This window comes from Suricata suricatta, chromosome 3 (genome assembly GCF_006229205.1).
Source record: "Suricata suricatta isolate VVHF042 chromosome 3, meerkat_22Aug2017_6uvM2_HiC, whole genome shotgun sequence".
Lineage (NCBI taxonomy): Eukaryota > Metazoa > Chordata > Mammalia > Carnivora > Herpestidae > Suricata > Suricata suricatta.
In genome coordinates, this window is record NC_043702.1 from 147,339,503 (window position 1) to 147,353,983 (window position 14,481).

At 51.5% G+C, this 14,481-nt stretch overlaps 1 protein-coding gene across 1 annotated transcript in view; it reads left to right on the plus strand.

Moving 5' to 3' along the window:
• PKP1 (plakophilin 1) overlaps window positions 1-14,481 on the plus strand; it is a 47,133-nt gene that overhangs the window by 20,500 nt on the left and 12,152 nt on the right. Inside the window, exons 3-5 of the mRNA XM_029933143.1 lie at window positions 9,655-10,049; window positions 12,612-12,756; window positions 13,673-13,880. Of these exons, the coding sequence (XP_029789003.1) occupies window positions 9,655-10,049; window positions 12,612-12,756; window positions 13,673-13,880 (748 nt within the window). The remainder of the gene's footprint in view (window positions 1-9,654; window positions 10,050-12,611; window positions 12,757-13,672; window positions 13,881-14,481) is intronic.

The window sequence follows — 14,481 nt, forward strand, 5'->3', positions numbered from 1 at the left end:
AAAAAAAAATAATAATGTTCCAGGCTATGTGTGCGTACACCGCTATGTCTTTATCCATTCATCCGTCGGCAGACACTTTGGTTGTGCCCACACCTTGGCTGTCATGAATAATTCAGCAGCGGACATAGGAGGCCAGGTATCTTTTCAAGTCAGAGTTTTCATTTTCTTCGGAAAAATGCCCCAAAGTGGATACAGTAGTTCTATTGTTAATTATTGAAGGAAACTCCGTCCTGTTTTGCACAGGGGCTGCACCAATCTGCATTCCCCTTTTTCTCCATGCCCTCGCCAGCACTTGTTATTTCTTGTCTTTCTAGTCATTCTGACAGGTGTGAGGTGTGATCTCATTGTGGTTTTGATTTCTATTTCCCTGACAACTAGTGATGTTGAGCACCTTTCAATGTACCTGTTTGCCATTCATATATCTTCTTTTGGGAAAATGTCTATTCAGGTCTGCTCATCTTTAAATCAGATGGTTTGAGGGGGCAATTTGTTTTGTTTTGTTGCTATTGAGTTGTATGACCTCTTTATATATTTTGGGTATTAACCCCTTATCAGTTATATGATTTGTAAATATTTTCTCCCATTCGCTAGGTTGCCTTTTCATTTTGTTGATGGTTTCCTGTGCTGAGCAGAGGGGCTTACTTAGTATGATGTAGTCCCCTTCTTTATTTTTGCTTTTATTTCTTTTACTTTGATGTCAGATTCAAAAAACTATCACTGAGTCAAGGAGTTTACTGACTATGTTTTATTCTAGGAGTTTTATGGTTTCAGGGGAAAATGTTTCGGATTATCTACAGCTCTCTGACCTAATTGATGGACTGCTGAGTCCTGAGCTCTGTGAGGCTGCTTTTGGGGGCCAACCTAGGGGAGGGTCCACATGAAATCCTGAGCCTCTTCCACACCTGCCTGCAGCCCTAATCAGCTCTCAGAGGCCCCACAAGACTGGGGGCAAAGTGGGAGGAAGCCTGGGGAGAGTTGGGGAGCTCAGGGCGAGCCAGTGGCCCAGCCCTCTCTTCTCCTCCCTCCTGACTGCCCCCGAGGCTTGGAGCAGGGTGGCCCAATTCCCTGAGCATGAAGAAGTTCATCAAGACTTGGCTAATTCCAGAAACTCCAGGTTCAGCCTCAGTCACCAGTCTTGACATGACTCCCTGCTTTCCCAGCCCAATTTGTGTGTGCTCAGCAATGCATTTGGAGCAAGGCGTGGTTGAAAGGGTACCAGTCACTTTTCTGCACCTTCACACTTGTGGTCCTGGTCAAGGCAGACCAGTTGTCATGACCATGGGGTCTCCTTGCACATAGGTGTCCCTTTGAATAGAAGGTCTTCTGGCCCAGGTCTTTGGGCTATAAAGTTGTGTCAAATAGCTGAGGCACCACCCTCCCTAAATGTCTCTAAGCATCCCTCACAATGGGCCCAAAGCTGAGGGCAGATAACTCCTATGTCTGCAACCCCAGGGGAAGGAGTTTTCTAGGAGCCAGCAACTAGCCAGAAATGCTGGTGGAGTTCCTACAGAGTGCCCCCAAGCCGCAGGGGCTTCTTGCCATTTAGACTCCGTTCATGTCACCAGACTCTGATTGCAGAGTGGCTGGAGGACAAACACCAGGAGGAAGGTTAGAGACCTGAGTCCTGGTTCACAGTCCTGCCACAGCTTAGCCCTGTGACCTTAGCCAGGCCTCGAGTTCTGTGAGCTTCCTAAATGCTCAGAGAGCACAAGGAAGCACCCTGTCTGCTCTGACATTTTACTGGCACAGCAAGGGACCAGAATGCTGTCCAACAGGAGTCACCAACAAGATGATGAATAGGGAAGCTCTTTGCAAACTGCAAAGCACCATGCCTGCTAAGGTGTTTTTACAATATGTTTAGGAGCTTCCAAAGACCTTCCCTACCTGCGTCCACTGCCAGCAGAGTGATGTGTGTCCCAGTAGGCAGGTATGCATATGGGAGTGTGTATGCACACACGCACACAGGCTCACCTTCCAAAGTGAAACACAAGCCCTGGGGGATCCAGCCAATTGTTCCTCCTTTCTGGTGAAGTTCATGGCCATCTCATCAGTGGGAGTAGTTTCCTTCCACTGTTGGTGTCTCTAGGGAGCTCTGTTCCGGGTAAAGTAAGCATCTGCCGCTATGGATGTTCCCACCCCATGACTCTTGGCGCTCTTCTTATGTCCGGAAGCACCTCCGGGCCCAGGGTATGTATGGGGTCATTGAGGGGGCCATTGAGCCTCCCCCCCCCAGACTTCCCAGCACAGGGTTGGGGGTGCCTGGCTTGGTGGAATCTTCCTGACCCTCAAGTATGCTCACCCAGGAACTGGTGTAGCTTCTGAGATTCCAGGAGTTAGTTCATGTTCGAACTGTATAAGGCTCCTTCCTAGGATGAACAGTTACTGGGACAATAGGGTCAGCCTCTGGGTTGTGACCACACAACAGGGGACTCTTGGAGGGCAGAATAGTCATGCCTCAAACTTGTCGGAGGCAATGTAAAAAGAGGTGGCAAGGTTGAGGGGCCCCTTGCCCCCAGTCCTGTGAGAGCTATGTCTAAGGTGGTAATCACCTGCTGGGGATTTCCTTTCCCAAACGTAACAGATAGTGTGTACCCATGAAGCTTTAGGTCCTTGCTCCCCAAACCCATCCTGGGAGTCCCAGGAGCCCAAAAAAAACCCATTGCTCAGATGTGAAGCAGGGAGAGGTTCCAGAGAAGATTTTCAGAAAATCCACTTTTTCCCACAGTTGAGCAGTTAAGCCAGGAGCTGGGTGTGGACACAGAGCCGGGTGCTGGAGTCGACACAGTTTGTTCTGACGGCAGGTGTAACTGAGCACCAGCTCTCAGCGAGGTGCTGGGCTGCACAAGTGCATTTGAGCCTCCCTCCACCACTGCTGCCCAATCGCACCAGGAGGGGTGGTGGGCCTGTCCCTCCTCCCAACCCAAGACACAGACTTGAAGCAAGGAACCCAAGAGGACAGGATGCTTCCTCCACCAGAGTTGCGAGCTCCCTGGAGAGAGCAGCACCATCTCGACAGCACCATCTCAAAAGACCCACAAGCTGCAGCCTGGAGTTTTATAGGATCTTTTTTAGCTGGGCTGCCCTTGTCCAGGAAACTTGTTCTGAATTACCCACATTTCCTACTACTGCCCGGATTGACGCAGGTTCCCAATTTCCACCTGTTAAAGGTTGCCAGGGACGTTAACCATTATCAGCCAGCTCTCTGATGAACTCTGTACTCACAGGATGGGCATCAAAACTTTTGTGGGGGTTTTCAGTTTGTTTTACTTTTACATTTAAAAAGTTCAGGTGATAGAAGATGCCCATCACGTGACATCAGGGCGTCTCAGATTCCTGTTGTGCCGCCTCTGACAAGGCGCTGGTCATCCATCAGGCTCTGTTCTCCAGTTCACAAACTGGGCTTCACTCCCGAGGAGGCACTCTGGTCTCAGGGTGCTGCAGATGGAATCGTGGGGTAGCTCCTCCCAGCCCTTAAGCACCCCACAGTGGGGGCTCACCCACCACAGCCTCCTGTAAACACAATGAGTTTGCTCTTGGCCCAGACATCAGCTGCTGAGCAGTGGGGTTGCTCTGCTCTCCACACGCCATGCAAAGCCACGTGCCACAGAAAGGAAGGAAGACTGGCTCAGGGTGGGACCCCCTGCTCCTCACCAGAGAGAGAGCGGAGCCCAGGAGGAGACGGGGATCAGCACTCTTTTCCCGAAGTCCCACCTTTGGTGACTCAGGCAGTGGCTCTTGGTGACTCAAACTGCTGAGTAAGCAGCCACCTCTACCCCTCCCCACTCCCTACACAGAGACCTTCCCATGCCCTGGGGCCCTGATATGACCCCCTCCTGGGCAGCTCTTCATGGGAGAGGACCTGTGTTCTCCAGACCCCCAACAAAAGTACAGCAGAGCTGCCACACAGCATGTGAAGGCCCCTCTGGCCACTCTGTGGTGGGCCAGCTGTGTCAGTCCTTGATTTCATCTCCCAGGAAGATGAAAGAGGGCTACTACATGTCTATACCAGGGCCCTCAAATGGGTAGTTTGAGGTGGGGTAATAGGTATAAGGGAAGTGCTGAATGGGATCTGTCCTCAAGGCATTTCCAATGAAGGTCTTTCTCAGTGGGGCCCAAGGGGCACAGAGACCCCATGAAACTGTGCGTGTGCACTCGCTCTCATGAGAAGGGCGTTGGAGATCACGTTGTCGAAGGTGGCCCTATTGGGCACTCCACTGGGTGTGTGACTGGGCAGGGAAGAGCAGGGTGTGTCCTGCTGGAGAGCCGGTTCGGCCAGCCCCACCTTCCTGGCAGAAGCTTGGTTTCAAAATGGGCTAATAGCTGGGGACACAGACACTCTTTTCATCTTGGACTGCCTAGCACATGCCTGGCTCCCAAGGAGTCAGACAGCACCCCTCTGATCAGCCCGAGCTGGAATAGAACTCTCTAGGCTCAACCCACCAGCTAATATTGCCCACCAGCTAATATCGCCTTGCACTCTCACAGCCTGAACCCATGTGGGGCCACCCCCACAGGCTGGCTTTGTATCATCTGGAGACTTTCTGCCTTCCTAGTAGCTCAGCTAGTTGCCGGGGCTCCCTCACACCCACAGAAGTTGTGGGAACCCCAGTGCAACGGCCCAAATTTCCATCCACAGCACAAAGTCCCCTGGCAAGTCACAACTCCTATGGGCACTTGCAATGAGCCCATTCCTATTCTAGGCACAGTAGATTGGGGGAAATGACAGAAACCATTAGCAGCTACGGAAAACACAAGGTCACAGTCAACAGGGTGTGCAGATGACAGTTTGGATACAAGGCCTTAGAGAAACATAAGATTTGGGAGGAGAGGCAAGGAGGCTGTGCAGGATGGAGAAGAGATTGAGCAGAAGTAGGATGTGGTCAATGTCAGCAGATAGTGTAAGGGGGTGTGTTGGGGAGGGGAAGATGTGACCAAACAGGCAAGGGCCAGGATGGTGAATTTGTCTTGCAAGAGGCAGAGAGACACTGTGGGCTTATCAAGCAAGAAAAACTTTGTCTGAGGAAGGTCAGGTGGATGGCACCACAAGGAAGGCACCAGAACCCCAAGAGCTGGGTTAGGGGCTGCCAGACAGCACTGGAATTGTTCATTAGTGAGCTGAGGCTTGCTGGGGCCACAGTCTAGGCAGTGGAAGTGGAAAGGGAGGAGTCAGGAAGAATTCTCAGTTGCAAGGACAAAAGGATGCCATCCCTTCCTGAATGGTTAGTCACTGTCATGTCCAATGATCTGGGGTCAACAGGAGCTCTTCCAGTTTGGGGACCTCTTCAGACTGAACAAGACTCTCAGGGGAAAACTGACTGTATCCAGTTCTTTGAGATCCTGGATCTTGGGCTGAATTAGTCTAGTCACCTTCTAGGACTGTTTCCTTGCTTGCAAAATGAAGGAGTTGTTCTCTGAGCAATTCGTGGCATAAAGAGGGACAGGAAGAAGGGCTGGGGAGCATTCAGAAAGACACAAAATTCCACTCTTCTCCAAGTAGGAAGGGGAGAAGAAAAGAAAGGTGGGCTAGTTACAAGACCTAAGTCATTAGCAGAAGGGGGCAGAGCAAGGCCTGGCGAGGAGAGGCTCCTTGCTGAAAGCAGCCCTCTCTGGCCCACCTGGAAGGTGGTTCCATGTGTTGACCTCCCCAGAGTGCCACTGGTCTTCCAGGTGGAGAAACATATCTGTCTGAACACAGCCTGGACTTCCCCTAGCTGTCCAGCCCAGCCTGTTCTCTGGTTGAAGGGCAGCTCTGTCTCCAGAAAGTCGAGTTTCTAGCCTCTGGAATGCTCTGATGCATGGACCATCCCACCTGAGGCTGGAGTTTCCCAAGGAAGCATGAGATAATCAGACAAGGAGTGTGTGTGTGTGTGTGTGTGTGTGTGTGTGTGTGTGTGTGTGTCTCACTGTCCTTTGTATTCAAAGCAGAGGACAGGCCAGCAGATCAGTATCTGAGTGTGGGGGCGTGCCTGGGAGACCCAACATTGGCAGTGAAGCTCTCCCACCTGCTGTGGGCAGCTGCTTGCTCCGGACCTGGAAGGGTGGGTTTGGAAACATGTGGGGGCATTCTCCCTAGTCACAGTGACTGCAAGGTGTGCTGGCATTTAGGGCCTGGGGGCCAGAGGCAGCTAAACATTCTGTAATACTTGGGACAACCTGCACAATGAAGAATTGTCCTGCCCCGAAAGCCGGCAGCACCCACGTAAAGAAACACTGCGTCATTCTTACATAAAGTCATACAGGCAGACCACACTCCTTTGTTCTTCTGAAACCTATTCAGGTCTGTTCTGTGGCCATTGGGTCAGACTAGCATGGGGCTCTAAATACTAGTGTGTACCCCTTCCCGGGGCTGGGGTGGGCCTGGGTTTATCCCCCTCTTGTGCCAGCCTGGCTGCTCCTTTAGGTATGGCTTGGGTGATGTAAACCATCAACCAGGTCCTACATGCCACCAGTCTGTGTCTTGTCTGAGCATCAGAAGGATACAGATGTCCCTACTGAACAAACATTTCTGTCATGCACTGTCTTAAGCACTTTAGAAACATTCATTCACTGAATTCTCTCAACACTAGGTACAATTATAATCCCAGTTTGACAGATGTAAAACAATGGAGGCATGGTGGGTTTAAGTAACTTGGCCAAGGCCACCCATTGAGCAACTGACATGGCCAGGACTTGGCCCAGGCAGCGTGGCTCCGGAGTCTGTGTTCTTGATCACTGAGTCCCCCTCTGCCCAGTGAGCTAGAGGAAGACACCAGGAGTCCCAAGATTTCATCCTGATGGACAGAAAAAGGAAAAGGGAAAGGTCACAGGCCATCTGTGCCCAGAAGGCTGGTGATAGCTGGCCTTGTCTGAGCCTGGGGGTGGGTAAATGCAGACCCCCTGTGGCTCTATGGCAGAAAAAGCCCTGGCTTAGAGGAAGCTCAGTTCCCACTTGTCAAAGTGATGATGACAGGAGAGAGTCACCCACAGCTGTCCTCAGCCACCAACAGACAACACAGACACCAGCAACCATGATATGAGAGCTGGGGTGGGGCTCCTAGGAATGGGTGACGCCACTTGGGATGTGGCTGCGGGGGGCAGGGGGGGAACAGGAAATGTGGTCCCACAGGGGCAGCCCTGCCTTCTCTACCACACCTGCCCCCCTGCGGGCACATCCAACCCCACTGCCCGTGGGCAGCCCACCCTCACCGAGACTTGGCAGGGCTGCCTGCTACTCCCAGGAGAGCAAAGCCCGAAGCCTTCGTCAGTGTGATCACATTTTTGCTGGGTTTGGTCCAGGATGAGTGTTTGGACTCATCAAGTATCTGAGATGACATGACGTCCAGGAGTGTCATTTACTGCGAACAAGAGAGTTCCTTGTTGCATTTCCATATAAGGCTTAGCCTGCCACATGGGAGGCTTGCTTGGCTTGCCCTCCAAAGTGCCATCATCACCTGCCCCCATCCTGGGAGGATGGAGGTGAGAGGGGTGTGGCCATTGGCCTGAAGCAGGGGAGGCCTAATTGCATATTTTGTAGGTAAAGCCTACAAGGTGCTACAAAGCGCGAGTTCCCATCAAAAACGCTCAGAAAATTGCCCCGCTTCTCTTCCCTCTGCCTGTTATTGTTCATTTATGGTGCCCCAGCACCTGTAAACCTGTTCCCTTGGGGGCAGGTTGGTTGGACCCAGTTGGAGGAAGAAAATCGAGCCCACCCGAGTGCCCAGCTGAGCATGTGGGTGGAGGAGATGAGAGCGCCACTGCGAAGGTTAAAAGTTGGTGGCTTCTGACTTTTGGATGCCACCCCTTACCAGGACCTCAACCCATGGGTGGTTTCCTGCTACGAGTCTCCCTGCAGAGATGAAAGGGGACAGGCCAAGTGAAGGCCCCTCCCCAGCCTTGTGCGGCTAGACCTGGTGTGGAGCAGAGTAACCCAATTGCCTAACCACCTCTGCTACACACACACACACACACACACACACACACACACACACACACACTCATGGGGTGGGGCAGGCAGGCTCCGGGCTGCTAGACTTGGCCCTGGCTCATCCCAGTGAAGGTGAGCTCCAAGTCAGCACCTGCGTGGAGACATTTTATCAGGCTCGGTGTTATCCTCTAGTCTGAGAACAAGTCAGAGCAGGCAGGCCCACCGGCCTGTGAGCCCCTGGGAAAGTCCCCCTTGAACAGACCTGCTCTGAACTCATCCCCACCAAATCTTCAGCTCTTTGGGTCTTCCCAGGAAGGCTGCAACCCCAAGCGAGCTCACACAGAGCCCTGGGGGTCGCTTCAGTACCATCAGCTTTCCTGTTGGAAAACCTCTGCCCAGCCTCTCCCTGCTGCAAGATGACAAAAAAGGCCAGGAGGCCCCCTGGCACCCGACCCAAAGCCCCTGTCCTGCCTCCCTGTGCACAGGCGCAGAAGTATTTTCTCCCTTTGGCCTGTGAGGACTTCCCCTGGAGGGCCCGTTACCATTTGCTTCTTGCCCTGGCAGAGGGGAGGCAATGTGAGGAGTTGAGCAAAAAAATAATAGTGGAAAACAGTCCTGGCCAGAATAGGGGAGATTTGCCCACTTGAGTACAAGTGGCCAAGGAAGGCTGGCTGTGTTGGAAGCTACTGATGTCTAGGGATGGCACAGGGTGACAGGGTGAGAGCATGGGGACTGGGCTTAAGTCCGGTGTCACCCTGCCCTCACTCAGTTCTTCTGGGCCTCTGCCCCCCCACCTGGTCAAGGCCGTGGAGGGCTGGATGGGTGGCTACAACCCTCTGTAGGAAATACATCTTACCTCGCAGTCCAGCACCGTACGCTGTCCCAAAACACAGCGTGTGTCTCCACTACCCGCTTTGCACTCGGACATTCCAGTATATACTATTCTATCCCTTTTTTAAAATTTTTTTAATGTTTATTTATCATTGAGAGACAGAGAGAGACGGAACATGATCATGAGAGGGGCAGAGAGAGAGAGGGAGACACAGAACCCGAAGCAGGCTCCAGGCTCTCAGACTTGAACTTACTGTATGAAATGAGTTTTGAAGCCATGTAAGAAAATAACACAGAAAAGCACAAACTTAATAAAATAATACTTAAATGGTGATTCTCCCATCTCTTCCTATAAGTAAATTAATTGCTTTTCCAGGTTGACATTCTCACTTGGCCAATGATGTGATTCGTTAAACTTTTATAATCTTGAAATTCTTAAGTATTTGTATTTTTAATTACAGCATACAGTTTGGTTCTTTATGGTTTGTCAGATTTTAAGAGGCAAACTGTTGATTTGGGGAGGGTGGGGCAATGGCGTTAAGATTGTAAGACTTGAAAATATTTAGTAAAATCTGTTGAATGAAAAAAAACAGAGCAGGGCTCGAACTCACAAACCGTGAGATCAGGACCTAGCCAAAGTCGGATGCTCAACCAACTGAGCCACCCAGGTGCCCCATCCTATTTTTTTTTTAATGATAGTCACAATCGGCTAAATTGATTTCATAATCCATAAGGGGTCACAACCTGCCATTTGGAAAGTAATATGTCACATGATGGCTAAGATTCCTTCCACTCCAACCATTCTGGGTCTCCATGAACATGATTCCAGGGGCCGAGGTAGGACTGTGCTCCATGGCCAGCTGGATCTAGAATCCCCCTTCGGGAACCTTGACGGAGCCTTTCTCCCTTCCTCTGACCAGATCTACAATGGGACCCTCAAGCGGGAGAATGACAACAGACGCTTCAGCTCCTACAGCCAGATGGAGAACTGGGGCCGGCACTACCCACGGGGCAGCTGTAACACAACGGGTGCTGGCAGTGACATCTGCTTCATGCAGAAAATCAAGGCGAGCCGCAGCGAGCCCGACCTCTACTGTGACCCGCGGGGCACCCTGCGCAAGGGCACACTGAGCAACAAGGGCCAAAAGACCACCCAGAACCGCTATAGCTTCTACAGCACCTGCAGTGGCCAGAAGGCAGTCAAGAAGTGCCCCGTGCGCCCACCCTCCTGCACCTCCAAGCAGGACCCGGTGTGCATCCCACCCATCTCCTGCAATAAGGACCTGTCCTTTGGCCACTCGAGGGCCAGCTCCAAGTAAGTGCTGCTAGGCTGTGCTGGGGGCCAGGGCAGGGACCAGGTAGGAGACCGAGTTAGCCAGGCTACACTCTGCAAGGTTGTTGCTGATGATAGGAAAGACAGCCTCGGTCCCCAAGGGGTCCATTGTCCCTGTGGGGGTGGGACGGGGGAGTTCCTGGCCTCAGGAAGTGTGAAGGGGAGGCAGAACCCAGACATTCAAACAAATGCATTGAGTATAAAGGTTCTAAAGAGTCACTGGGTATGAACAGAGGGAAGCTAATTAGAGAAGAATAGCCAGGCCCATGGTTCTCAAAGTGTGTGCCTCCCAACAGTAGCAGCAGCATCACCCAGGACTTGTGAGAAATGCTAATTTTCGGGTTGCACCTGGACCTACTGACTCAGAAACTCAGGGAGAGGCCCAGCAATGTGTATTTTAACAAGCCCTCCAGGGGACCGAGAATCTGTGATGTTAGCCATGCAAATCTCTATCCATGTTCTACAAGAGCCAAGGAGCGTGCCCTGATGAAGACGATCTGGTCCGCCTTATAGGACAAAAGAGAGCCAGAACAAACAGACATCAAAGCTGAGGGACTTGATCTAGTGCTGAGGAACAGAGTATAACTCTTGTCCCTCAATACTGAAGGCCCATCACCCAGGGAGAATCAAGGAAATGAAACGGGATGTCCCGTCAAGAGCCACGGGCACAGGGTGGCTTGGGGACGGCCACAGTGTCTCAGGGGACATTGGGCCGACTCTCCAGGGCTCAGAGTCCCATGAACTGTTCCTTATCACCACTAATGAGCATTTATTCATTTATTTGACAAACATTCATTAAGCATCTCCTATGCCCCGGACTTGCAGTAAGTGTAGGCACACAGCTAGGAACAGAGCAGGCCAGAGCTATCCCAGAGCTACACAATTAACTGACAAACTGCTTTTCCTAGAGGCCCAGGAGCTTGCATTCTTCACCTCTAATCCTCACTGCTGCTTCTAGGCAGGTGCTGGAATTCCTAAGGAGGAAAAGGCATGGAGATGTTAAGTCGCTTGCCCAAGGCTACACAGCCCTGAAGCATCCCGTGCCCTTCCCCACTCTACCACACTTTTTTGCTACTAAGCTGAACCCCCACTGTGGAGCTGGACCTTTCCTAACTACTCAAAGGCTGTAAGGTGTATTTAGGATGATTCGGAGAAGGACTAAGAAATCCTCTCCCTTGGAGCAGGGACCAAGGCAGCGTCTAGCCCTGGCTTATTGCCCTAAACCAGAGGCCCTGAGAGGACGAAGTCTAGGTAAGACATGGGAAAGGATGAGTGAAAACCACTTAGAAATGATGTCTGACTGGCAGATGTGACATTTTCTCAATGCAGGGCTGGGGTGCTACTCATACAAGGCGGGAGAGCTTCGCCCCTTGGGCAATCTTCCCAGAAATGGAGTTAGGATGCCACACTAAAACTATGAGTTCTTACTGAACATTTACTATGGCAAGACTGAAGCTCGTAAAAATGAGAAAAGGGCTCCCTCTAGAAATGCTGGGGAGATTTCCAGAGGAGCAGGGCTGGGTGCTGTAGAACGGGCTGTCCCTACCCTCAGGAACTCTCCATCTCTGTTGGCACCCAGGACACAGAAAGGTGGAAAGGCAGCCTGAGACTGAACCCCACAGGAGCTGGAAGGGTTCCTAGGAGAGAGGTTCCTTCCCCTGGAATGTTCACAGCAGCAGGACCTCACCAGGTCATGTGCATTGTGAGGGGACCGGGAACAGGTACACCTGAGCCCTGATCAGGGGTCGGTGAAGAGAAGGGTCTTGCTGGAGAGTGTGCAAGAGGGCTTCACAGAGCCAAACTATTGGGTTAAACATGAAATGTTTAGATTTATGGCTCAAAAATGTTGACTATAAGCCATTTCACATGGTTCGACTTAACATGTGCCCTTGGATATTAGTCTAAGCAGTCTGCACTTGAACCTGCAGTAGGGATAAGCTGCTGATGGGAACAACGCAGTAAACCAGGGTTTAGGACTATGAGTCTGGAAAAGGAGAGTCAAATTTGGGCTGAGGGAGCTTGGAGAAGAAAGCGGAGTTGTGAGGGTCTCTTGCTGCAGCTCCAGTGGGAGTGATCATGATTGGAAGGAAGGCAGTGACCATGAGGCTGGGAAGAAGGAGCAGATGTGAGGATTTTTGGAAAAATAATTAGCTGGACTTTAGAAGAGAGGGAGGGAAGGAAAGGTAGCGGCATTGATGGATGGATAGAAACAGGAGGGAGGGAAGATGGATGGATAGATGGATGGATAAACAGATGGACAGGCTTACAGACATTCTCTTCCATTTTCCCAATACCAGGCACAGACAAGAGAGATGGCAGAGGGTTGGGGAGCTTTCCCATGGGAATAAGGCAGAGCTTTTCCTCGGTGCAGAGGAAATTTACCTGTTTGGATATTGACCCATGACCTGGGCTTCATCCCAGTGAGTGCCTTGTTCTGGCTCCCCAGATTGCAGATTAGGCTGCCGCAGCTTGGCCATACAAGGGGAATTCTCCCAGGCTACCCTGTAACCAACCCCCCATCTCCGCCACTCCAATTGCCCACAGGATCTGCAGTGAGGACATTGAGTGCAGTGGGCTGACCATCCCCAAGGCCGTGCAGTACCTGAGCTCCCAGGATGAGAAGTACCAGGCCATCGGGGCCTATTACATCCAGCACACCTGCTTCCAGGATGAATCGGCCAAGCAACAGGTAACTGACCTCACACCTTCCTCCTCTGTAGACCTGGGCAAGGACTGGGTGTGTCAGCCTGACCCCGTTTAGAAGTGGGTGGGGGCATCTGCACTTGTTCCCTCTCACTCTGCCCGGCTGCCTCAGATGAGTCGTGTGCTTGGCATTGCCTAAGATCACAGCTGGGCCTCTTAACCCTCTAGCTGAGTGGATATTAGTCAGCTGTTTTCCTCCACTGATCATGAAAGAGACAGCCATGAGTTCAATAGAAATCCCCTTTCTCAAATTCCACTAAGGAGTATGACTACCTTCCACCCTTCAACTCCCTCCCCCTTTTTCCTCTGTCTCTCTGTCTCTTTCCCTCTCTGTCTCCATCTCTCTCTCCCTTTCCATAGCTGTATCCTCTTTCTCACCAGGATTCTATGCTGGAAAATGGGGCTTGTTCATGGCCCCCAAGTTTTGCTGGCAGGAAACACGCCTATAGGGTTCTGCAGCTCAGCCCAAGGGCATCATGCCCAAAATGTGTATCCTGGAGATTCTGGGATCCATATGAGTCAAAGTTCCTGCCACCAGAGAAAGTTCCCTTGGGAGGATCTCCTTTATGTCTGTCCTGCTTTACGATTTTTGAGGTGTATTTATATCCATTTCCTCTTCTTGTCCTCACCACCTTATTTCAGAGGAGGAGGAAAGTGAGGCTCAGAGCAGAGGAGTGCCTTGCTGAGTATCTCCTGCTGAGGACGTGAGGGAGCTAGCGTCTGAGTCCATCTTGGCTTCTGGTCTGATCACATCTTGGTTTTCAGATTACTGTTACTCCACACTGCTTATTTATTTTGGCTGGCTTGAATATTTCTGAGCTGACAGTAGACTTTTGGGTCTGAGAAAAATCAGATTAGCCGCACATTCCTGACCAGGCAATGTGGCACCTCTGTGTCAACAGGTCTACCAGTTGGGAGGCATCTGCAAGCTGGTGGACCTCCTGCGGAGCCCCAACCAAAACGTCCAGCAGGCTGCGGCCGGGGCTCTGCGTAACCTGGTGTTCCGGAGCATCACCAACAAGCTGGAGACCCGGAGGCAGAATGGGATCCGAGAGGCTGTCAACCTCCTGAGGAGAACTGGGAGCACGGAGATCCAGAAACAACTGACTGGTAGGGATCGCCAGCTGTGGCGAGCCAGGGGTGGGCGCGGGTGGTGTACAGGGCATCCCCTCAGGGCTGGGACAAAGCACAGGTGCAGATTTTACCTCCAGCTAATATTTTGGGAGCACCCTGGTGCTGCCCGTGGCCAGGTTAGTGGTGTTTTCATGGTGCCTACCCACAAGGTGTCAAGCTTTTTGAAGATAGAAGGCCAGGGGTGTCCAGGCAACATCCATATTCAACAGGCCCTGGGATTTCCAGGAGAGGAGGAGGAAGCGAAGTTGGAACTTCAGGTCTTCAGCACCTTCCTGTGGCCAAACGATATGCTAAGCACTCAGGCTGGGGGTGCAAGGGTTAGAAGTAACTATGAAGCCCTCAAACTGGACTGGGAGATGAGACCATGTACAGAGTAGCCATGATAAGTATTTCTGGAATGACTTTCAGGTGGAAAATAGAGAATGTTGGAAGACTCTGAGTGCTAACATCTATATTAAAAACTATTGATTAATCAAACATTTCTGGATGACCTTCCACATTCATAATTTTGACCTCGATAAAAAACTCTAGGAGCCCCCTGCCCTCAAGGAAGCTGCAGTTTCACTGAGATATTTGG